At 38.3% G+C, this 24,084-nt stretch overlaps 1 protein-coding gene across 1 annotated transcript in view; it reads left to right on the forward strand.

Moving 5' to 3' along the window:
- Window positions 1-24,084, forward strand: part of AARS2 (alanyl-tRNA synthetase 2, mitochondrial) — a 180,252-nt gene that overhangs the window by 9,377 nt on the left and 146,791 nt on the right. The window contains exons 2-5 of the mRNA XM_053712708.1: window positions 3,454-3,642; window positions 21,516-21,661; window positions 22,135-22,326; window positions 23,628-23,772. Of these exons, the coding sequence (XP_053568683.1) occupies window positions 3,454-3,642; window positions 21,516-21,661; window positions 22,135-22,326; window positions 23,628-23,772 (672 nt within the window). The remainder of the gene's footprint in view (window positions 1-3,453; window positions 3,643-21,515; window positions 21,662-22,134; window positions 22,327-23,627; window positions 23,773-24,084) is intronic.

A 24,084-nucleotide genomic window follows, 5' to 3' on the forward strand; every position in this document is an offset into this window, starting at 1 on the left:
AGGTTAAGGATGGAGTGACCTTTAATATTGTATGACGCGTTGTTGTGTCTGGCTGTGTTGTTGTCACATATATGTTGACACAGTTTGCAGAGTGATTTGTTGCATCGTGCAGTGCCATTCTGTGTAAGCTTCTGTTCTGTGGTTAATTTGCTGCGGACCAATCTCTTTCTCAGGTTAGGCGGTTGTTTTATTGCTAGTATGGGGGGTTCAGGAAATGTGGGGTCCTCTGAAATTACTGGTTGTAGCTCTTTAATAATTTTGCGTACTCCTTCCAGAGTAGGATTGTAAGTGACTACAGGTGAAATGAATTAAATGATTTGTGGAAATCTAAATGGCTTTCTTCTCCTTCTGTCCATATTATGAAAATATCATCAATGTAACGATATGTATAAGGTTTGTGGGGCTGAGTACATAAGAATCTGTATTCTAGGTACGCCATGAAAAGATTAGCGTATTGGGGTGACATTTTTGTGCCCATCGCTGTCCCTGTCATTTGTAGGTAGTAATTGTTGTTAAAACTGAAATAGTTGTGTGAGAGTATGAATTCTATAAGCTGGGCAATAGTTGCACTATCATATTTGTGTGTTGGTTGGTGGGATGAGAGAAATTTACTGCAGGCCTCAATACCATCCTTATGCGGGATGTTGCTGTATAAGGATTCCACATCCATAGGAACTAGTATAGTGTTTCCAGGTAGTTCATTTATCTGGTTAAGTTTATTAAGGAAGTCTGTAGTGTCCTGTATAAAGCTATCAGTCTTAATAACAAGAGACTTAAGAATGTTTTCTATTATATTTTTTAATTTTTTTTTTCTCTTGCATTCTAGTTCAAATTCTTTTGGACGCAATTTGAAAGTAAAGCATGCATTTGTTTCATTGTAAATAGCAAGATCAAATTAACCCTAGAAATTTTTTTTTTTTTTATGATCAATGATTTGCAACTTGCAGCACATTTGATTTCAGTTAGCTGCACATTGTCATGTACAATATTAATTCTCAAGTGTTATTATTAGGTATTTGTAGAGCGCCAACAGATTCCGCAGCGCTATAAACATAGGCAGTATACAAGGTAACATTTATAGGGGGTCAAATGGGTAGAGGTCCCTGCCGAGAGTTGCACTGTTGTAATCAGCTCTTATGCGGATGATCTACATACAACTGGGCTCATAGGCTTACATGCTAAGGGGTTCAAGGGGATAGCAGTGGAGTTAGGAAAGGTTAGTTTTGGTTGTATGCATCCCTGAATAGTAGAGTTTTTAGGGAGCGCTTGAAGCTTTCAAAACTAGGGGAGAGTCTTGTGGAGCGAGGCATAGAGTTCCACAAGATGGGAGCCAGTCTGGAGAAGTCTTGTAAATGGGAATGTGAGAAGGTAACAAGAGAGGAGGAGAGTAGGAGATCATGGCTAGAGCGAAAGGGTCGGGAGGGAGAGGATCTGAGATATAGGGGGGAGCAGTGCAGTTGAGGGCTTTGTATGTCAGAGTGAGGATTTTGTGTTTGATCCTAGAGGCAAGATGAAGCCAGTGAAGGGATTGGCAGAGAGGTGCAGCAGATGGAGAGCGACGTGTAAAGAAGATGAGTCTGGCAGAGGCATTCATTAGGGATTGTAAAGGAGCTAGGCGGCAGCTGGGGAGACCAGAGAGGACAGAGTTGCAGTAATTGAGGCGGGAAAGGATGAGAAAGTGGATTAAAATCTTAGTTGTGTGTTGTAAAAGGAAATGTCTAATTTTAGATATGGTTTTAAGGTGGAAGCAGCAGGCTTTAGCCAAGGACTGAATGTGAGGAGTGAAAGAAAGATCTGAGTCAAACGTGACCCTGAGACATCGGGCATGTGGGGTAGGGGTAATGATGGAGTTATCGACAGTTATAGAGAAGTTGGGGGTGGAGATTTTTTAAGAAGGGGGGAAAATAAGGAGCTCAATTTTGGAGAGATTTAGCTTAAGGTAGTGAGAGGACATCCAAGATGAGATGTGAGAAAGACAGTTAGTGACACGGGTCTGGTGCAGAGAGGTAGATTTGGGTCTCGTCGGCATACAAATGGTATTGAACCATGGGACTTTATTAAGGAGCCTAAAGAGGATGTGTAGATTGAGAAGAGAAGGGGACCAAGGACAGAGCCGTGTGGTACCCCAACAGAAAGTGGTAACGGAGCAGAGGAAGTGTTCATTAAAAAGTAACGTTACAATATATTACAAGTACATATTATTAACAGAATATATGTTATATAAGTAAAAATGTCCTTTAGTTTTGTCTCACAGCAGCAGTAAATTAAAGGGACAGTCTACTTGATTTTTGTTATTGTTTAAAAAGATAGATAATGCCTTAACTACCTTCTACCCCAGCTTTGCATAACAAACATTATATTAATATCCTCTATAACCTCTAAGTTTGCTTGTTTCTAAGCCCCTGCAGGACGCGCCTTATCTCAGTTTATTTTAGCTTTTTACAATCTTGCACTGCAGCTAGACAGTGCTAGTTCATGTGTGCCGTGTCGATAACATTGTGCTTACTCTCGTGGAGAATAATAATGGGCTCACAAAAAGCAGCACTTATTGGCTAAAATGCAAGTTTGTATAAAGCTAAAGAAAAAGCACTGAGATAAAGGACAATCTTCAGGGGCTTAGATAAAGATAATCATAGAGGTAAAAATGATGTTAATATAACAGTGTTGGTTTTGCAAAACTGTGGAGTGGGTAATAAAGGGATTATCTGTCTTTTTAAACAATACCATTTTTTCAAGTAGACTGCTGTCCCTTTAAATATCACCAGTGTCATTATATTTACCTTTAAGAGACATAAAACCCAATATTTTTCTTTCATGATTCCGATAGAGAACACCGTTTTAAACAACATTCCAATATACTTCTATGTTCTAATTTGTTTCATTCTTATTTGCTTCATTCTTTATATATCCTTTGTTGAAGAAATAGCAATGCACATGGGTGAGACAATCACACAAGGCATCTATGTGCAGCCACCAATCCCCAGCTACTGAGAAGATTTAGATATGCTTTTCAAAAAAGGATATCAAGAGAATGAAGCAAATTAAGAAATAAATTGGAAAGTTGTTTAAAATTGCATGATTTTTCTAAATAATGAATGAAAAAAAATATGGATTTCATGTCATTGGGAGAGACGAGCTGTCTGCCTGTGCTGTCATGAATGGCATAGTTAGCATTTATGTTCTTTTCAATGCTATAATGTTCCTAAGATATTGGTCTAGAAGCCTCGGCCATTCTTCTAACATGCATGTAATGAACTGAAACAAGTTGCTATAGATAACCCTTATGACAAATAGCCCTGGTATTAATTCACTGTTGTATATACACCACTCCCTCTCTTGTAATAAAATTGGTTGTAAAACACTATCACCCTACATTCATTAACTGCTAAATATATCAGCACTATATTTTGTTTTAATTCTGCAATCATTTGTTGATCGTTTTATTTTTCCCAGTTTAAACCCATCTTCCTGGGCACGGCAGATCCTCGCAGTGAGATGGCTCAGTACCAGAGAGTTGTGAACAGCCAGAAGTGTGTACGTGCAGGAGGGAAACACAATGATCTGGACGATGTGGGGAGAGATGTGTATCACCATACCTTCTTTGAGATGCTGGGGAACTGGTCCTTTGGGGATTACTTTAAGGTAAACTCAGTTAGCAAATGACCATTAATGCCATTACAATGCTACAGGAGCCAGGATTTCTGTTCACTGTACTTAAAAATACACACAATCTAGTCTTGATTTTATGATTATGAGATCATTATGTCAGGGAAATTTATGTAGCATAAACCTCAGAAGAGAGTATATGTAATCATAAGTAATGCTTCTCCTTATATAGGTTAGGGACCGGAGCCCCGCTGTAAACTGAAAACCGCCTTAAAGTGAAACAAGGCAGTTTTAGCTTTTTTTCACTTGCCAGTGTGTTTAAAAACTTGAAAACATGTTAGAGCTAACATATATTAGGGGTGCAATAGTGCTACGTTTAGTTTAACACTAGCACAGCACAGTATTCAGTTAGTATTCAATAAATATTGTACCCGTAAAATAGTGATAACTAGTGTAGTAAAATTTGCCAGACTATAGCACTGAGACACAGATTGCAATGTAATGCTGTAAACAGAGTGACCTGCGCATAACAAAATAGTGCCAGTCACTATTCTCGCAATCTCACAATGATTACAGCACTGTGTATGTGTTGAAGACTCTGCACCGGCAAAAAGACTGATAAGGGTGTGTAAAGGTGTAAATATATATATATACAGTCGTATGCAAAAGTTTAGGCACCCCTGACAATTTCCATGATTTTCATTTATAAATAATTGGGTGTTTGGATCAGCAATTTCATTTTGATCTATCAAATAACTGAAGGGCACAGTAATATTTCAGTAGTGAAATGAGGTTTATTGGATTAACAGAAAATGTGCAATATACATCAAAACGAAATTAGACAGATGCTTAAATTTGGGCACCCCAACAGAAATATCGCATCAATATTTAGTAGAGCCTCCTTTAGCAGAAATAACAGCCTCTAGACGCTTCCTAAAGCCTGTAATGAGTGTCTGGATTCTGGATGAAAGTATTTTGGACAATTCCTCCTTGCAAAACCTCTCCAGTTCAGTTAGGTTTGATGGTGGCCGAGCATGGACATCTCGCTTCAAATCACCCCACAAATTTTTAATGATATTCAGGTCTGGGGACTGGGATGGCCATTCCAGAACATTGTACTTGTTCCTCTACATAAATGCCAGAGTAGATTTTGAGCAGTGTTTTGGGTCATTGTCTTGGTAAAATATCCAGCCTCGGTGTAACTTCAACTTTGTGACTGATTCCTCAACATTATTCTCAAGTATCTGCTGATATTGAGTGGAATCCATGCGACCCTTAACTTTAACAAGATTCCCAGTACCGGCACTGGCTACACAGCCCCACAGCATGATGGAACATCCACCAAATTTTACTGTGGGTAGCAAGTGTTTGTCTTGGAACGCTGTCTTCTTTTGCTGCCATGCATAACGCCCCTTGTTATGACCAAATAACGCAATCTTTGTTTCATCAGTCCACAGCACCTTCTTCCAAAATGAAGCCAGCTTGTCCAAATGTGCGTTTGTGGCGTGTGTGCAGAAAAGGCCTCTTCCACATCACTCTCCCATACAGCTTCTCCTTGTGCAAAGTGTGCTGAATTGTTGAACGATGCACAGTGATACCATCTGCAGCAAGATGATGTCTTTGGAGGTAGTCTGTGGGCTGTTTTTGATCGTTTTCACCATCTTTTGCCTTTGCCTCTCTGATATTTTACTTGGCCTGCCACTTCTGTCCATAACAAGAACTGTGCCTGTGGTCTTCCATTTCCTCACATTCGACTAGATTACGAGTTTTGCGTTATGAGTGAAAAAGCTTTTTCGGGGGCGTGTCCGGGCAGCGGCCATGATCGGTCGCAATACTAGCTGCTGAGCATTGGAATAATACAATCCGCCGTGTATTAAGAGGACTATCTGACAATCTGTGCCTATTCTATATTGCTTAGACTCTATGAAGATCACTGTATCGTTTGATGCCTCTACTTCTGTATTGCCTGCAGCCTAGTCCAGACCGTTGAGACTTGGGCGGCCCGAATAGGGAAGGCCTCAACACCCACCCCGTTCACGCGGGTATAGAGTGAGCTATTCTCACTCACGTAACCACTAGGAGCTGAGTTATTCCCTTCTGCAATGGAGTTGCAGATACCTGAGAAAACCCTGCTATGCCTGCTGGAGGAACATTTTCATAACCTCCGTCTATTAATTCAAAGGGGCTTTGGAGACACCACTAATCTGAAAGCGCTGACACACGCTGATCTGCCTCGGGGAGAGGTGCAGATCACTAAGGTGATAGAGATTCCCCCTGATACGACGCTGGAAGATGAGAACTTTACTGGAGGCCGCACCGGGACTTTAGGGGTTACAGTAGTGGAGACTACAGTCTTTCCGGATGTCACAGAGGCCCCATCGTTGCTGAATTTTGGGGAGGCTGTCCCCGCTATTACATACCTGCAGAGTGGGGATCGGATCGCTCCTGAGGTGGCGAGCAACGCTCTGACATACCAAGGAGACACCTATCTACCAACAACGCTGGCTAAAAGGCCTTCGCATAAGAGGCTTCTGAGCAGTGACACAGCAAACATAGCAAGCGGCAGTGAGAAAGCCTGTCCCGTGCACCTGGGTGATAAGATGTCACAGATAGTTCCTGAGAGGCCCTTTTCATACTCCCGGTACTACGTTCCTACTTTGATTAGGCCTGAGACTAATGGTGGTGCTCCAGCTACGGGCAAACTGAATGACATACTCCATCAGCCACCTATGGATCTAACAGGCATCGGCTGATGGCCCACTGCAGTACCGCTGAACCGGGTTTCTGTTCCTGCAGTGAGTCTGACGGGGAGAGACTACGTTTTTCTATGTGGGATTTCAGGGGGAACCAGAGATAATATTATCTGGAATGAGGCAGAGCACATATAAAACGCTATTTATGTTCCAGTAACAGGACTCTTATCATTGCTGATGAGCTCACATATACAATGTTTATTCACTAGATATGCCATAATTCCTGGAATACATCTGATTTATGCACTGTGGTTAACAACATCAAATACACGCATTTGTGACCTTTGTTAGAGTAAAAAGAACTGTGTTGGCATAAAACTATGTTGACATAAAACTGTGTTGGCATGAACCCTGTTATAGATAATGTACCCCTAAGCTTATGAGGATTTTGTGTCTGAGATTTCACTAAGAGGTATCTTACCAACGGGACTTATGGTGTCTACATGATTATGTTGCTAAGTCATGTCACTGGTTTGCTTAAAGTTAACTTGCTCTCGCAAAGTTTTATTAGGAAACACAGTTACACCAAATTAGCTGTATTGAGTTCCTTATGGTATCTACTTGGTCCTGTTTTGTTTACCGGCTCTTTAGCCATATATAGTATAGCTTTCTGTTTGTTTTTTCTTTTTTTTTTTTCTTCTTACATCTAACTAAAGCTAGGGTTGTCCTGGAAATAGATACAGCATTTTCCATTCAGACATAGCTGTATATTTTTTACACTCTTGACTGTACCTCTATATGTGTTCAATTCTGCCCTGGAACTTGAGTTGATTATTTGACAACACCCTCATATGCATTAACTGCCGTTGTATTCTTGATCCTTAGGAAGATGGTATCGCAAGTAAGCTACCTTTCATAGAAACATCTCACCACTAGATGACAGTCAAGTTCCACATATCATATACACACTTAGCTTTACTGTTACAAAAGCACCATTAGGCTCTAATAGATCCGCTTTTATTCCCCCATATAGTCTCATAGGAACATATAGTGGAGGTCCATGCCTCTAACTCCATGCATAGCTGTGTCAACATTATATATTAGGCTGAGCACCTACATATTACAGCTCCATAACATATTTATTCATAGATGTCAGACCATCTGAAAGTTCTCCCTCCCTCCCTCCCTACCTTATTAACAGAGTACACTGCAAACTATTTTGTGTTCACTCAATCTTACATTACAAGCTACTTGTCTACAATTGGGGTCCAAAAGTGGCCCATTTTGTTATTTTATTTCTTATCTTTCCCCTAAAATTCCCTACCCTGTTCTCAATTCTTTTCCAGGAGGTACAAGAGAGACCTTTATGTTTCATTAAGGGGAATTAGTGTCCCTGATTTTCTCTTATGTTGTAAGGGGATGTTTATTTATCTATTAATTGAAAACTTAGAGGTTAACTTCTATTTGCATGACTTGGGGATTAATTGTTTACTTGATGACACTCAACATGTACATGGTACAGTGCTTTTCCCATGTTATAGTAGGTTCGTTATGTACACAGTGATTATACTGCTTTTCATCTGCTTTACATTTCACATGTATCTGTATTATATTTCCATATCCCCGTTTAGTTATGATTGTTTTTAGTTGAAAGTAAATTTAAAAACTGAGGTTTGGCTGCTGAGACCCAAAAGCGGTCTCTTAGATCAGACACCCCCCATATTATTTATATTCACTGTTGGGGTCCAAAAGTGACCTCCCTGAGCCATCTGGTGGTATATAGAACATAAGGCAGACCATAGATACAGTACTATTTGCTCTTGGTTCTCCCTAAGAAGTATAGATTGTATATTTCAATCATTCTACAAAATGAGTTCTGTATTTTATTGTTGCTGTGTACTTTGGAATTCATATAATATGTATGCCTTGTTATGTGTGTGTATGTCAAACCTCAAATAAAAACTATATTAAAAAAAAAAAAAAAAGCTTTTTCACTACCGCTGCTATTATGAATCTTGTTAAAAAAGCTGTACCGCACACTTTTTTGGCCGTAACGCAAATTCATTTGCGCAATTTGCGTAAAGTCTTTTTTCAATGGGACTTCCAAGCTTTTTCTGGGAGGCCAAAAAGTGAGCGGTACAGCCTATACTGCAAGATTCGTAACACAATCTAAAGTCAGTAGTTATGAGTTTTACGCTACAAAGCTGTAGCATAAAACTCATAACTAAAGTGTTAAAAAGTACACAAACACCCATAAACTACCTATTAACCCCTAAACGGAGGCCCTCCCGCATCGCAAACACTAAAATAAAATTATTAACCCCTAATCTGCCGCTCCTTACATCGCAGCCACTATAATAAACATATTAACCCCTAAGCCGCCGCACTCCCGCATCGCAAACACTAGTTAAATATTATTAACCCCTAATCTGCCGCCCCAACATCGCCGCCACCTACCTACATTTATTAACCCATAATCTGCCGCTCTGGACATCTCCGCCACTATAATAAACATATTAACCCCTAAACCTAACCCTAACATCCCCTAACTTTAATATAATTAAATAAATCTAAATAAAACCTACTATTAAAGGGACACTAAACCCCAAAAAATTCTGTCATGATTCAGATAGAGAATACAATTTTAAACAACATTCTAATTTACTTCTATGATATATTTTGTTTCATTTTTTAGATATCCTTTGTTGAAGGAATAGTAATGCACATGGGTGAGCCAATCACATGAGGCATCTATGTGTAGCAACCAATCAGCAGCTACTGAGCATATCTAGATATGCTTTTCAATAAAGCATATTAGCAAAATTAAACAAATTAGATAATAGAAATAAATTAGAAAGTTGTTTAAAATTGCATGCTCTTTCTAAACCATGAAAGAAAAAATTGGGGTTTCATGTCCCTTTAATAACTAAATAATTCCTATTTAAAACTAAATACTTACCTGTAAAATAAACCCTAAGCTAGCTACAATATAACTAATAGTTACATTGTATCTATCTTAGGTTTTATTTTTATTTTACAGCTAAGTTTGTATTTATTTTAACTAGGTAGAATAGTTACTAAATAGTTATTAACTATTTACTAACTACCTAGCTAAAATAAATACAAATTTACCTGTAAAATAAAACCTAACCTGAGTTACACTAACACCTAACCTTACACTACAATTAAATCAATTACCTAAATTTAAATACAATTGCCTAAATTACAACCCCCCCCCCACTAAATTACAGAAAATAAAAAACAAATTACAGATGTTTAAACTAATTACACCTAATCTAATAGCCCTATCAAAATAAAAAAGCCCCCCAAAATAAAAAACACCTCTAGCCTAAACTAATCTACCAATAGCCCTTAAAAGGGCCTTTTTTGGGGCATTGCCCCAAAGAAATCAGCTCTTTTACCTGTAAAAACAAAATACAAACAACCCACCACCCAACCAACCAACCCCCCAAATAAAATCCTAACTAAAAAAACCTAAGCTCACCATTGCCCTGAAAAGGGCATTTGGATGGGCATTGCCCTTAAAAGGGCATTTAACTCTTCTTCAGTGCCCAAACCCTAACCTAAAAATAAAACCCACCCAATAAACCCTTAAAAAAACCTAACACTAACCCCCGAAGAGCCACTTACAGTTTTGAAGACCGGACATCCATCCTCAAGGAAGCCGGGAGAAGTCTTCATCCAAGCCGACAGAAGTGGTCCTCCAGATGGGCAGAAGTCTACATCCAGACGGCATCTTCTATCTTCATCCATCTGGCGCGGAGCGGCTCCATCTTCAAGACATCCGGCCCGGAGTATCCTCTTCAATCAGCGTCTCCTTGCAGAATGAAGGTTCCTTTAAATGATGTCATCCAAGATGGCGTCCCTTGAATTCTGATTGGCTGATAGAATTCTATCAGCCAATCGGAATTAAAGGTGAAAAAATCCTATTGGCTGCTGTAATCAGCCAATAGGATTGAGCTTCAATCCTATTGGCTGATCCAATTAGCCAATAGGATTGAGCTTGTATTCTATCAGCCAATAGGATTTTTTCACCTTTAATTCCGGGTTTGGTGGGTTTGTTGGTTTTACTGTTAGGGGGGGACTTAGAATTTTTTGTAACTGCAAAAGAGCTGTTTAACTTAGGGCAATGCCCTACATAAAGCCATTTTAAGGGCTATTGGTATCTTAGCATTAGATTAGGGGGTGTTTTTTTTTTTTTTTGGGGGGGGGGCTTTTTAATTTTCATCGAGATTAGGTTTAATTTTTAATTTTTTTTTTTCTGTAGTACAATTTTTTTTTAATTTTTATTAACTACACATAGACTGCCCTCTGGGCAGGCTTACCAACTAGTAGATATATATTGTACCAAAATACCATTATATATACAGTATATATATATATATATATATATAAAACGTAGCAGAGGAGTGCACTCTCACTTTAAAGTCGTCTACCAGGGTGCTAGTGGATAATAATAAACAGCATAAAGAAAAACTTGCGAGTGTATATATATATATATATATATATATATATATATATATATATATATATATATATATATATATATATATATATATCCTGCGAGTGCAAGTTTTTCTTTATGCTATTTATTTATATATATATATTTATATATATATATATATATATATATATATATATATATATAATGTATGTGTGTGTGTTGGTTTTTTTGCTCCATTGACTTTTATGGGGAATATGTGAACTAGCACGCAATAGTCTAAGTTCATCTTTTTGCTCTTGTCCGGATATGGCGAGAGCGAAAATAATTTACTTTCAACTTATAATACAAGCACAAGCCGACAAGTGCAAAAAGCTTACTTCTGGCGCAGTTAACGCTCGAGCGGGAGCATTAAATAGTGCCCCACTTGTAATCTGGCCCAATATGTTTTGTAAGTTCAGTATCATTACAATTGTTCACAATCGTGTGGATTTATTGTCATGAGCGGAGATCTTGTAGTCAATGACCTTCTTTAATGAGAATGTCATAGTGAACTATCTTGAAAGAAGGTGAGTTTTGCTTTGACTGTAGGTTAGGGCTATAATTAGGCTTCATTAAAGTTTGTCCTGCACAGGTGAAATTGCTGTGTTGAAAGTGTGACTATGGCAAACTGTCGGCTAGATTTAGAGTTTTGTCGGTAAAGACCCGCGTAGCTAACGCTGGCTTTTTTCTGGCCGCACCTTTAAAATAACTCTGGTATTGAGAGTCCACAGAATGGCTGCGTTAGGCTCCAAAAAAGGAGCGTAGAGCATATTTAACGCAACTTCAACTCTCGATACCAGAGTTGCTTACGGACGCGGCCAGCCTCAAAAACGTGCTCGTGCACGATTCCCCCATAGGAAACAATGGGGCTGTTTGAGCTGAAAAAAAAACCTAACACCTGCAAAAAAGCCGCGTTCAGCTCCTAACGCAGCCCCATTGTTTGCTATGGGGAAACACTTCCAACGTCTGCACCTAACACTCTAACATGTACCCCGAGTCTAAACACCCCTAACCTTACACTTATTAACCCCTAATCTGCCGCCCCCCGCTATCGCTGACCCCTGCATATTATTATTAACCCCTAATCTGCCGCTCAGTAAACCGCCGCTACTTACATTATCCCTATGTACCCCTAATCTGCTGCCCCTAACACCGCCGACCCCTATATTATATTTATTAACCCCTAATCTGCCCCCCACAACGTCGCCTCCACCTGCCTACACTTATTAACCCCTAATCTGCCGAGCGGACCGCACCGCTATTATAATAAAGTTATTAACCCCTAAAGCTAAGTCTAACCCTAACACTAACACCCCCCTAACTTAAATATAATTTAAATCTAACGAAATTAATTAACTCTTATTAAATAAATTATTCCTATTTAAAGCTAAATACTTACCTGTAAAATAAATCCTAATATAGCTACAATATAAATTATAATTATATTATAGCTATTTTAGGATTAATATTTATTTTACAGGTAACTTTGTATTTATTTTAACCAGGTACAATAGCTATTAAATAGTTAAGAACTATTTAATAGCTAAAATAGTTAAAATAATTACAAAATTACCTGTAAAATAAATCCTAACCTAAGTTACAATTAAACCTAACACTACACTATCAATAAATTAATTAAATAAAATACCTACAATTACCTACAATTAAACCTAACACTACACTATCAATACATTAATTAAATACAATATCTACAAATAAATACAATTAAATAAACTAACTAAAGTACAAAAAATAAAAAAGAACTAAGTTAAAAAAAATAAAAAAATATTTACAAACATAAGAAAAATATTACAACAATTTTAAACTAATTACACCTACTCTAAGTACCTCAAGATGGAGCCGGTCCTCATCGGATGAAGATAGAAGATGCCGCTTGGAAGAAGATGGTTGCCGGTCCGGATCTACTCTTCTTCCCGGATAGGATGAAGACTTTGGAGCCTCTTCTGGACTTCTTCAGCCGTCGGATGATGGATGTCTAGCCCCCGCTTGGGCTTAGATGAAGATATCGGAGCCTGGAAAGGACGGTCATACCTGGCATGGTGAAGACAAGGTAGGAAGATCTTCAGGGGCTTAGTGTTAGGTTTATTTAAGGGGGGTTTGGGTTAGATTAGGGGTATGTGGGTGGTGGGTTGTAATGTTGGGGGGGGGGGTATTGTATGTGTTTTTTTTACAGGCAAAAGAGCTGAATTCTTTGGGGCATGCCCCACAAATGGCCCTTTTAAGGGCTGGTAAGGTAAAAGAGCTTTGAACTCTAGTAATTTAGAATAGGGTAGGGCATTTTTTATTTTGGGGGGCTTTGTTATTTTATTAGGGGGCTTAGAGTAGGTGTAATTAGTTTAAAATTGTTGTAATATTTTTCTTATGTTTGTAAATATTTTTTTATTTTTTGTAACTTAGTTCTTTTTTATTTTTTGTACTTTAGTTAGTTTATTTAATTGTATTTATTTGTAGATATTGTATTTAATTAATGTATTGATAGTGTAGTGTTAGGTTTAATTGTAACTTAGGTTAGGATTTATTTTACAGGTAATTTTGTAATTATTTTAACTATTTTAGCTATTAAATAGTTCTTAACTATTTAATAGCTATTGTACCTGGTTAAAATAAATACAAAGTTACCTGTAAAATAAATATTAATCCTAAAATAGCTACAATATAATTATAATTTATATTGTAGCTATATTAGGATTTATTTTACAGGTAAGTATTTAGCTTTAAATAGGAATAATTTATTTAATAAGAGTTAATTAATTTCGTTAGATTTAAATTATATTTAACTTAGGGGGTGTTAGTGTTAGGGTTAGACTTAGCTTTAGGGGTTAATACATTTATTAGAATAGCGGCGAGATTCGGTCGGCAGATTAGGGGTTAATAATTGAAGTTAGGTGTCGGCGATGTTAGGGAGGGCAGATTAGGGGTTAATAAATATAATTTAGGGGTCGGCGGTGTTAGGGGCAGCAGATTAGGGGTACATAGCTATAATGTAGGTGGCGGCTCTTTGCGGTCGGCAGATTAGGGGTTAATTATTGTAGGTAGGTGGCGGCGACGTTGTGGGGGGCAGGTTAGGGGTTAATAAATATAATATAGGGGTCGGCAATGTTAGGGCAGCAGATTAGGGGTACATAGCTATAATGTAGCTGGCGGCGGCGTGCGGACGGCAGATTAGGGGTTAATAAGTGTAGGTAGCTGGCGGCGACGTTGTGGGGGGCAGATTAGGGGTTAATAAATATAATATAGGGGTCGGCGGTGTTAGGGGCAGCAGATTAGGGGTACATAAGGATAACGTAGGTGGCGGTCGGCAGATTAGGGGTTAAAAAAATTTAATCGAGTGTCGGCGATGTGGGGGGACCTCGGTTTAGGGGTACATAGGTAGTTTATGGGTGTTAGTGTACTTTAGGGCACAGTAGTTAAGAGCTTTATGAACCGGCGTTAGCCCAGAAAGCTCTTAACTACTGACTTTTTTCTGCGGCTGGAGTTTTGTCGTTAGATTTCTAACGCTCACTTCAGCCACGACTCTAAATACCGGAGTTAGAAAGATCCCATTGAAAAGATAGGATACGCAATTGACGTAAGGGGATCTGCGGTATGGAAAAGTCGCGGTTGAAAAGTGAGCGTTAGACCCTTTTTTGACTGACTCCAAATACCGGCGGTAGCCTAAAACCAGCGTTAGGAGCCTCTAACGCTGGTTTTCACGGCTACCGACAAACTAGCCATACAGCGCTTTTCCTATCCCCCAATACTCCTATCTTACAGCGCATAACATCAGGATCATGCTACTTAAGTACCAGAGACCACCATGCAGCGCTTTTCCTATCCCCCAATACTCTATGAGGTAAGAGCACATAACATCAGGATCATGCTACTTAAGTACCAGAGACCACCATGCAGCCATACAGCGCTTTTCCTATCCCCCCAATACTCCTATCTTACAGCACATAACATCAGCATCATGCTACTTAAGTTCCAGAGACCACCATGCAGCCATACAGCGCTTTTCCTATCCCCCCAATACTCCTATCTTACAGCGCATAACATCAGGATCATGCTACTTAAGTACCAGAGACCACCATGCAGCACTTTTCCTATCCCCCAATACTCTATAAGGTAAGAGCACATAACATCAGGATCATGCTACTTAAGTACCAGAGACCACCATGCAGCCATACAGCTATACAGAGCTTTTCCTATCCCCCAATACTCTATAAGGTAAGAGCACATCTGCAGCTGGCTGTTTCCTGAACTCATCGTCTTGATTCATATCTTATTGGATCTGTGTACGTACGTTTGCAATGTTTATCTTGCCAGTGAATTGCTTACTTATAGTGACATAAAACCCAAAATTTGTCTTTCATGATTCGGATATACATTTTAAAAAAAGTTTCCAATTTACTTTTCCTTATCAACTTTGCTTTGTACTCTTGCTATTCTTTGTTGAAAAGATAACTAGATAGGTAGCGTGCACATGCCTGAAGCACTACATGACAGGAAATAGTGCTGCCGTCTAGTGCTCTTGCTAATGTATAACATTGTAGCAAAACTGCTGCCATATAGTGCTCTTGCTAATGTATAGCATTGTAGCAAAACTGCTGCCATATAGTGCTGCAGACACGTGCACGCTCCTGAACTTATCTTCCTGCTTTTCAACAAAGGATGATAAGAAAACAAAGAAAAATTATAATAGAAGCACATTGGAAAATTGTCTAAAATTGTATGCTCTATTGGAATCATAAAATGATTTTTTTTTGTTTATGTCCCTTTAAATTTCTGCAGAATTTTATAATCTTGTTTCAAGAAGTAAAATATCTGAAATGTGTTTACCAGCCCTTTTAAATGGGCTAAACATGCTCCTGTCCTATACAGAAACAGTGTTCTCCACTGTCAGCATTAAAGGGACAGTTTACTCAAAACTTTTCTCCCCTTTAATTTGTTCCCAATGATCCACTTTAATTGCTGGAGTGTATTAAATTGTTTACAAGTAGCTCATTTACCCTTATATTGGCATTTGAAATAGTTGATTTAGCAAGTGGTATCCACACCTATTCTGAAAGTTTGTGGCTGCAGGTCCAAGCTATAGATAAGCTTTGTAAACACAGCTAGCAGAAGAAATTTCACTCCCAGTAGGATATAGCAGAGATAAGGTAATAAAATGTTGATTTTCCATTGTTCTCTCCAAGTATAGGTGATTGTTTTAGGGACAGATATAAGATAAAGATGCAGGTGTATGTACACATGTGATACAGTAATGAGATCTGATTATACCTACAAGCTCAACCCATTTTATTAGGTTGTATCTTCAAAACACAAAATCAGAGCTTTAATATACACAAACCTTAAAAAGCTAATTTTCATACATTTTTTTACTCTGCATATGGTAAAAAAAGCAATTGTAAACACATTAAGGGAAAAATTATTTTACAGTATACTGTCCCTTTAAATAAACTGCATATGTATCAAATACATTTTGATATTTCAGGTCAGCTAATGTCTCCCTTGACATGAGTTGTGTGAGACCAACCCCCCTTCTTCTTGGTTACACAGGAGAGAACAAAGGATTTAGACCTTTGTATAGATAAGACCGATGGGCACGTCAAAGTAAATATTAGCATTATGGAGCCCTCAGGTGTGTATGCCCATATATGGGTTTCCTGCCCAAGATGGGTAATAAATTTACAGGCCCCCTGTAAGGAACAGTCGCTCAGTCTGAACTGATAATGGAATATACAAACATACTCAGAGGAGATAGCCTTTATCCTCTAAGTGTTAAGTACCCCTGCTGAGTTGAATCAACAAATTCCAGATGTGACGTCACCGTGAAATAGTGAAGAAAGTCTTTTAAAACATTTTTAACCCTGTGAGTGCAGAAAACATATAATCTTGATTTTTAAAAGGGGAAAATAGAGCTTCATATAAAATGAATTGTGTAATTTTCAAATGTTTCCTTGATACTCAGACTGTCCAAGTAAATTGTATAAATGTGTATTTATGGATCTAATAAGAAATGCCTAACAGTAGCATATTAGATCAGTATTTGCTGTATTGAATAAGTAGCTGTATAGTAAATTAAAAATATCTAACCACATTATTTAAAAAGAAATATATTTTTCTTTGTTTTCCAGACAATCTAATGAGCCTTACAGGGAAAACCCTGGTGTTAAGACGAGGTTTCCAAATAAGATACTATAAGTTAATATATAAACACATCATAGATTGTGAGCCCATGTCTTGGGCACTGTTGAGCCATGTATTAATAAATAACTATAATGCTCATATATATCTATGATATAAGATGTGACTAGGAAATGAAATATGTACCAGTATATCAAATGAACTGATATACAGAATAAGTCAGATAGACATATATATTTTATTGATCAATACTACTAGTCCCTCATAACAATGCAACTTTAGAGGCATCTTCTAAAATGTTATTAGAAATATATCATGTTTGGTATTGAGATGGTCAGACTCGACCGCGGAGATTGAATTTCGCCACCTTAGAGGTGGCGAAGAGCTTAGGGAAGCAGCGGTCTGGTGATCGCTGATTGATAAATTACGGCGAGCAAGTTCTTATGAGAACTTGCAGCCGTAGGGGCTTGATAAATCAAGCCCAAAATGGCACTATATGGTCCCATGTGTACTGATCATGTGATTTTTTGATGCTGGAAATTGTATAGTGTATTTGATAAACATTTTCTTTTAGATATTAAACTGTAGCAGTATTGATGGCGAGACTGCATTTCTGGTTTTCTGCTGCCATCTAGTGGTTTATGCAAGAATTACAACCAAAGGGAATTATAGTATCAAATAACCATATGTTCCCAGTAAGATAATCAAACGCCCAGCTCAAAGGGCCTATCACAGACAAACTTCATTAAAGGCCTATCAAAAGAGAGCACCGTGGTGCGTATCCAAAAATGTTCACTAATGATTAGAATAAAAAGGGGCGGTGTGTATCATGTGATATAACGTCATGCAAGGGGATAGAAGTGGTCTTTGCTTGCTAAAATTTTGACTGATAACCTTGTTGCCATTTTGGGACACAGTCACTATAAGCAAAATTGGGCTACCTTTTCTTATAAATTAAGAGAGGTATTTTGCAATATGGATGAGGTGAACTGGACTTATCTGAAAAAGCTGAAACTTCAATTTGGTATCTTGTAACGTATTAAAGGTTGTTTCATACTTTTGTATTCTATAGCTATAGTTTAATTAAAGCTGGTGATTTAAAAGGGCACTTTGTATTTTAAGCTCACGTGTAGTTTAGAACCAGTCATATTGATGCTAAGTAATCTTATTTGCTAGATAAAGGTCTTTTTGTATTTCATATCTCTAAGCCAGGCTTATTATTGCAAGTAAATCTCTCTGGTGTTTAAGTTATTTGCAGCTATTGTGATATATTTTAAAGCTTGTTTTATGGTGGCCAAATAAGAGGTTATTTCAGCTCAGATAAATTGGCATATCAATTGGCTGTTAAAGTATTTTTAATAGTCTATATTCTGATATTTGGAGTGATTATAGACTGTGCTAGGATTCTCATGTGTGATGTTTATTCTATGTAAGGTTCATTTTAGAGATATATTTTTATGATGTTTGATATAGAATATTATTACGGAATAAACGTGTATAATTAATTCATAAGCTTGTCTCTACTTAATAAATTTCAATGTGTTTATAAATTTAACTAATTTCAAGAATTTAGGAATAAATATTAATTTCAATAGTTTTGTATATACATGTTAATTGGAGGTTATTTTAAAGAATAATAATAAATAAATTATATTTATAACCTGGTATATATTGACACCACAGAAAAATTTGCCAACCGGGTGGCATGAAGTAGCCAGGTGGGGTCAGTGTAATATTTTTTCATATTATATTTTTTTCTGCTATACAAAACACACATTTATTGCACAATTAAAGATAAATGCATTTAATGATAATTTGTGCAATAAAAATTGAATGTTGGCTAGAATTTTAGCCAGGTGGTCATTAAAATCAGCTGAATGGTGCACCCGCTAAAAAGGTCCTTTTTCTAGGCAGCCCTTACAGCTATGCTATTTACATAGCGGCTGTTTGCGTGCGTCGCATGTAGCGCTTGTATTACAAGTTGTAAGTAAACGTGATCGCTTAAGCGTAATTGAAGTTAACGCGCGTCGGGATAGCTCGTCCTCAGAGCTCTGGTTAACTGTTTTGCAAAATTAAAAAAGTGTCACAAAACGCATAAAAAATACATTTAAAATTGCAGTTCCACTCATAATAACACCATCTAATAAAAATGATTTAAATAAAATACATAGAGATACATACATATGCATGTCTTAATATGTATATGTGTATATTTATGTGTACATACAGTATGTATTTATATGTGTATCTAGTATTTACACACCTAAATACATATCTATACATAAATAAAGTGCATTGGAGCCCTTTGCAGTTAAGTTGATGAAAACATGAAAAAGCATAGTTATGCAATATTCATATTTAATAAAGTGTTATGCTGTGTATTTACTGTAAATATTTTGCATTCCAATGTTCTTCACATAGGGAATAAGTTCAATATATTTCTAAATAGATATTCCTATATATATATATATATATATATATATATATATATATATATATATCTATATATCTATATATCTATATCTATCTATATATCTATATATCTATATCTGTATCTGTATCTGTATCTATATCTGTATCTATCTATAGCTATTGAATTTTATGGGCGAATACGTTACCGTGTTTGCCATATTCTAACTTTGGGATTTTGCACGCATCTGGTTAGAACGCGGGCGAAAACTTTTTACTTTCAACTTGCAATACGAGTGCTACCAGACACACGCAAAAAGCTTACTTTTATTGGCGTTAGTGTGCGAGTGGCAGCGTTAAACACAGTTCCACTGGTAATCTGGCCACAGATGCTTGTAGCTAAAACACAGCTAATATCCTTCAATTAACAGCTCAAGTTTGTAAATTCTGATCACTTTGCTTTTGCCACACTACTCTCTGCTGGTGACATATTTTATGCTGTTGCACACTACTCTCTGCTGGTGACATATTTTATGCTGTTGCATACTACTCTCCGCTGGTGACATATTTTATGCTTTTGCACACTACTCTCTGCTGGTGACATATTTTATGCTGTTGCACACTACTCTCCGCTGGTGACCTATTTTATGCTGTTGCACACTACTTTCCGCTGGTGACATATTTTATGCTGTTGCACACTACTCTCCGCTGGTAAAATTTTTATGCTGTTGCACACTACTCTCCGCTGGTAACATTTTTATGCTGTTGCACACTACTCTCCGCTGGTAACATTTTTATGCTGTTGCACACTACTCTCCGCTGGTGACATATTTTATGCTGTTGCACACTACTCTCCGCTGGTAACATTTTTATGCTGTTGCACACTACTCTCCGCTGGTAACATTTTTATGCTGTTGCACACTACTCTCCGCTGGTGACATATTTTATGCTGTTGCACACTACTCTCCGCTGGTGACATATTTTATACTGTTGCACACTACTCTCCGCTGGTGACATATTTTATGCTGTTGCACACTACTCTCCGCTGGTGACATATTTTATGCTGTTGCACACTACTCTCCGCTGGTGACATATTTTATACTGTTGCACACTACTCTCCGCTGGTGACATTTTTTATGCTGTTGCACACTACTCTCCGCTGGTGACATATTTTATACTGTTGCACACTACTCTCCGCTGGTGACATATTTTATACTGTTGCACACTACTCTCCGCTGGTGACATATTTTATACTGTTGCACACTACTCTCCGCTGGTGACATTTTTTATGCTGTTGCACACTACTCTCCGCTGGTGACATTTTTTATACTGTTGCACACTACTCTCTGCTGGTGACATATTTTATACTGTTGCACACTACTCTCCGCTGGTGACATATTTTATACTGTTGCACACTACTCTCCGCTGGTGACATTTTTTATGCTGTTGCACACTACTCTCCGCTGGTGACATTTTTTATGCTGTTGCACACTACTCTCCGCTGGTGACATATTTTATGCTGTTGCACACTACTCTCCGCTGGTGACATATTTTATGCTGTTGCACACTACTCTCCGCTGGTGACATTTTTTATGCTGTTGCACACTACTCTCCGCTGGTGACATATTTTATGCTGTTGCACACTACTCTCTGCTGGTGACATATTTTATGCTGTTGCACACTACTCTCCGCTGGTGACATATTTTATGCTGTTGCACACTACTCTCCGCTGGTGACATATTTTATACTGTTGCACACTACTCTCCGCTGGTGACATATTTTATACTGTTGCACACTACTCTCTGCTGGTGACATATTTTATGCTGTTGCACACTACTCTCCGCTGGTGACATATTTTATGCTGTTGCACACTACTCTCCGCTGGTGACATATTTTATGCTGTTGCACACTACTCTCCGCTGGTGACATATTTTATGCTGTTGCACACTACTCTCCGCTGGTGACATATTTTATACTGTTGCACACTACTCTCCGCTGGTGACATATTTTATACTGTTGCACACTACTCTCCGCTGGTGACATATTTTATACTGTTGCACACTACTCTCCGCTGGTGACATATTTTATACTGTTGCACACTACTCTCCGCTGGTGACATATTTTATGCTGGTGTTACTGTTTGTGATCTTTCTCAGGTGGAAGCGTGCCGCATGGCCTGGGAGCTCCTCACTCAAGGCTACCAGATTCCTGCTGATCGTCTCTATGTCACATACTTTGGGGGAGACCCAGCCCTGGGACTTGCTGCAGACTTGGAGACCAAAGAGATTTGGCTCAGCCTAGGGTACGTAGTAAGTTCAAGAAGAACCTATTTCCAATTGAATTATTAACCCAGTGATGTTTTATAGTTGTGGTTCATAGTGCACTAGTTTACTGTATAAGACAAGATAACTTTCTGTTTAATTTGTCACAAATAGACACAACCTGTGTTTTTGCTCTGATACATTCTGCATTTTAAAAAAACATAAATTCTCCTAGTCTCTTGTTTGTCTTTCATGACCATACAACCGTCAGAGGGTCTAGTTTCTTAAAGTCATTTTGATGCCTATATCAACTGTAGCAGTTCATTTCTCTTTTATATCCATTTGTATTTTAATGTGGGTCTTTACAAAGACTGAAGACCAAAGAGCTTTGGATCCAAGAAAGGAACTTCTGACTTCATCTTGATTCTGTTGCTAATTAGTAGCGCAGGGGTCTACAGTATCTTTTATATTTTAGGTTTACCCCCCAAAACACATGTTTTTCCTTCCCCCTCAGGATTTCCCCTTCTCACTTGCTGCCATTTGGTCTGATGGACAACTTCTGGGAGATGGGAGACACAGGCCCATGTGGGCCTTGCACAGAAATCCATTATGACCATGTGGGTGGGCGCAATGCTGCAGCTCTGGTGAACCAGGATAGCCCTGATGTGGTGGAGATATGGAACCTAGTGTTCATGCAGTTTAACAGGTAGGTAATGTGAGGAGCGTCTGAGGAAAGAGTGGAAACACAGGGGATTCTACTTCTCACTGTGTTTGTGAATATGATTTGTAGCTACTGCTGTAGTGGTAAATTGTAGGATTTTTCTTGAGAAAGAAAGTCTAGTGTTATAACCATGGAATGAGGCGCTATGTCAGGGGGTTGGGTAGAAAAAGCAGAGAGTAAAAGAGGGTGGAAATGTATCTACCTAAACCCATCAAACATATTATTTACCCCTTGGGTGACTGTAATACACAGATAGTAATGATCTAACTCCTCACCTTGGTTTACTAATATTCTATGCGTTATGCATGATATAATTATGAAGGGGTTCTTAGAGAGACTGCTGGACTCCTGTTGTTTACACAAAGTTCCGACCCTACCATCTGAATGTCACAGCTGAAATCGAGACTCATCAGACCAGGCAATGTTTTTCCAATCTTCTATTGTCCAATTTTAGTGAGCCTATGCAAATTGTAGCCTCAATTTCCTGTTCTTAGTTGACAGGAGTGGCACCCGGTGTGGTCTTCTGCTGCTGTTGCCCATCTGCTTCAAGGTTCGATGTGTTGTGCCTTCACAGATGTTATTTTGCATACATTGGTTGTAACGAGTGGTTATTTGAGTTACTGTTGCTTTCTATCATCTCAAACCAGTCTGCCCATTCTCTTCAGACCTCTGACATCAACAAGGCATTGTCGTCCATACAACTGCTGCTCACTGGATATTTTCTCTTTTTCAGACCATTCTCTGTAAACCCTAGAGATGATTGTGTGTGAAAATCCCAGTAGATCAGCAGTTTTTGAAATACTCAGACCAGCCTGCCTGGCACCAACAACCATGCCACGTTCAAAATCACTTAAATCCCCTTTCTTCCCCATTCTGATTCTCGTTTTGAACTTCAGCAAGTCATCTTCACCACGTTTAGATGCCTAAATGCATTGAGTTGCTGCCATGTGATTGGCTGATTAGTAATTTGTGTTACCAAGCAATTGAACAGATGTATCTAATAAAGTGGCCAGTGAGTGTATATGCTGCTACCATTGAGCAGCTATAACCTAGGTTCTTTGCTGCTCCTGAACTTACCTAGATAAACCTTTTAGCAAAGGATAACAAGAGAAGCAATCAAATTAAATTTGTTGAAAGTTGTTTAAAATTGTATTCTCTATCTGAATCATGATTTTTTTTTTTTTGAGTTTCATGTCTCTTTAAGTTGATGCTGGGTAGTAACAAACACAGAGCAGGTCTGGCATATCTGTCCTAACCGTTCTTTCTCATCTCTCTGTAATGCACAGGGAATCCGACGGGAGCCTTCGCATGCTGCCTCAGCGCCATGTGGACACCGGGATGGGCTTTGAGCGATTGGTGACTGTCCTTCAGGGCAAGCGGTCTAACTATGAGACAGACTTGTTTACCCCGATCCTGGAGGCCATTCAGAAGGTGCGTGTTTGAGTGTGGTGTCACGTCCAGCCATGTGCCTTAACTACCTGAGGCATCTCTATGAATTATATATGGGGGCGCACAGTCAAAAGTACAAGGGCCACGAGCTATTACTCATGGTAGTGATCAGAATTATTAAACCTGTTTGGGTCTGTGTGGTCAATGTGCTGAAAAATGCCTCGTAAATATACCAAAAACCATAAATGATTCCTATTATAAATGCAGATATAAAGCCGGCCATTGTCATGATAATAGCACAGCCATAGCTATATTTGGTGGTTACTGGTTCCATTTCCATCTATATATGTTTTT

Source organism: Bombina bombina, chromosome 4 (assembly GCF_027579735.1).
Source record: "Bombina bombina isolate aBomBom1 chromosome 4, aBomBom1.pri, whole genome shotgun sequence".
Lineage (NCBI taxonomy): Eukaryota > Metazoa > Chordata > Amphibia > Anura > Bombinatoridae > Bombina > Bombina bombina.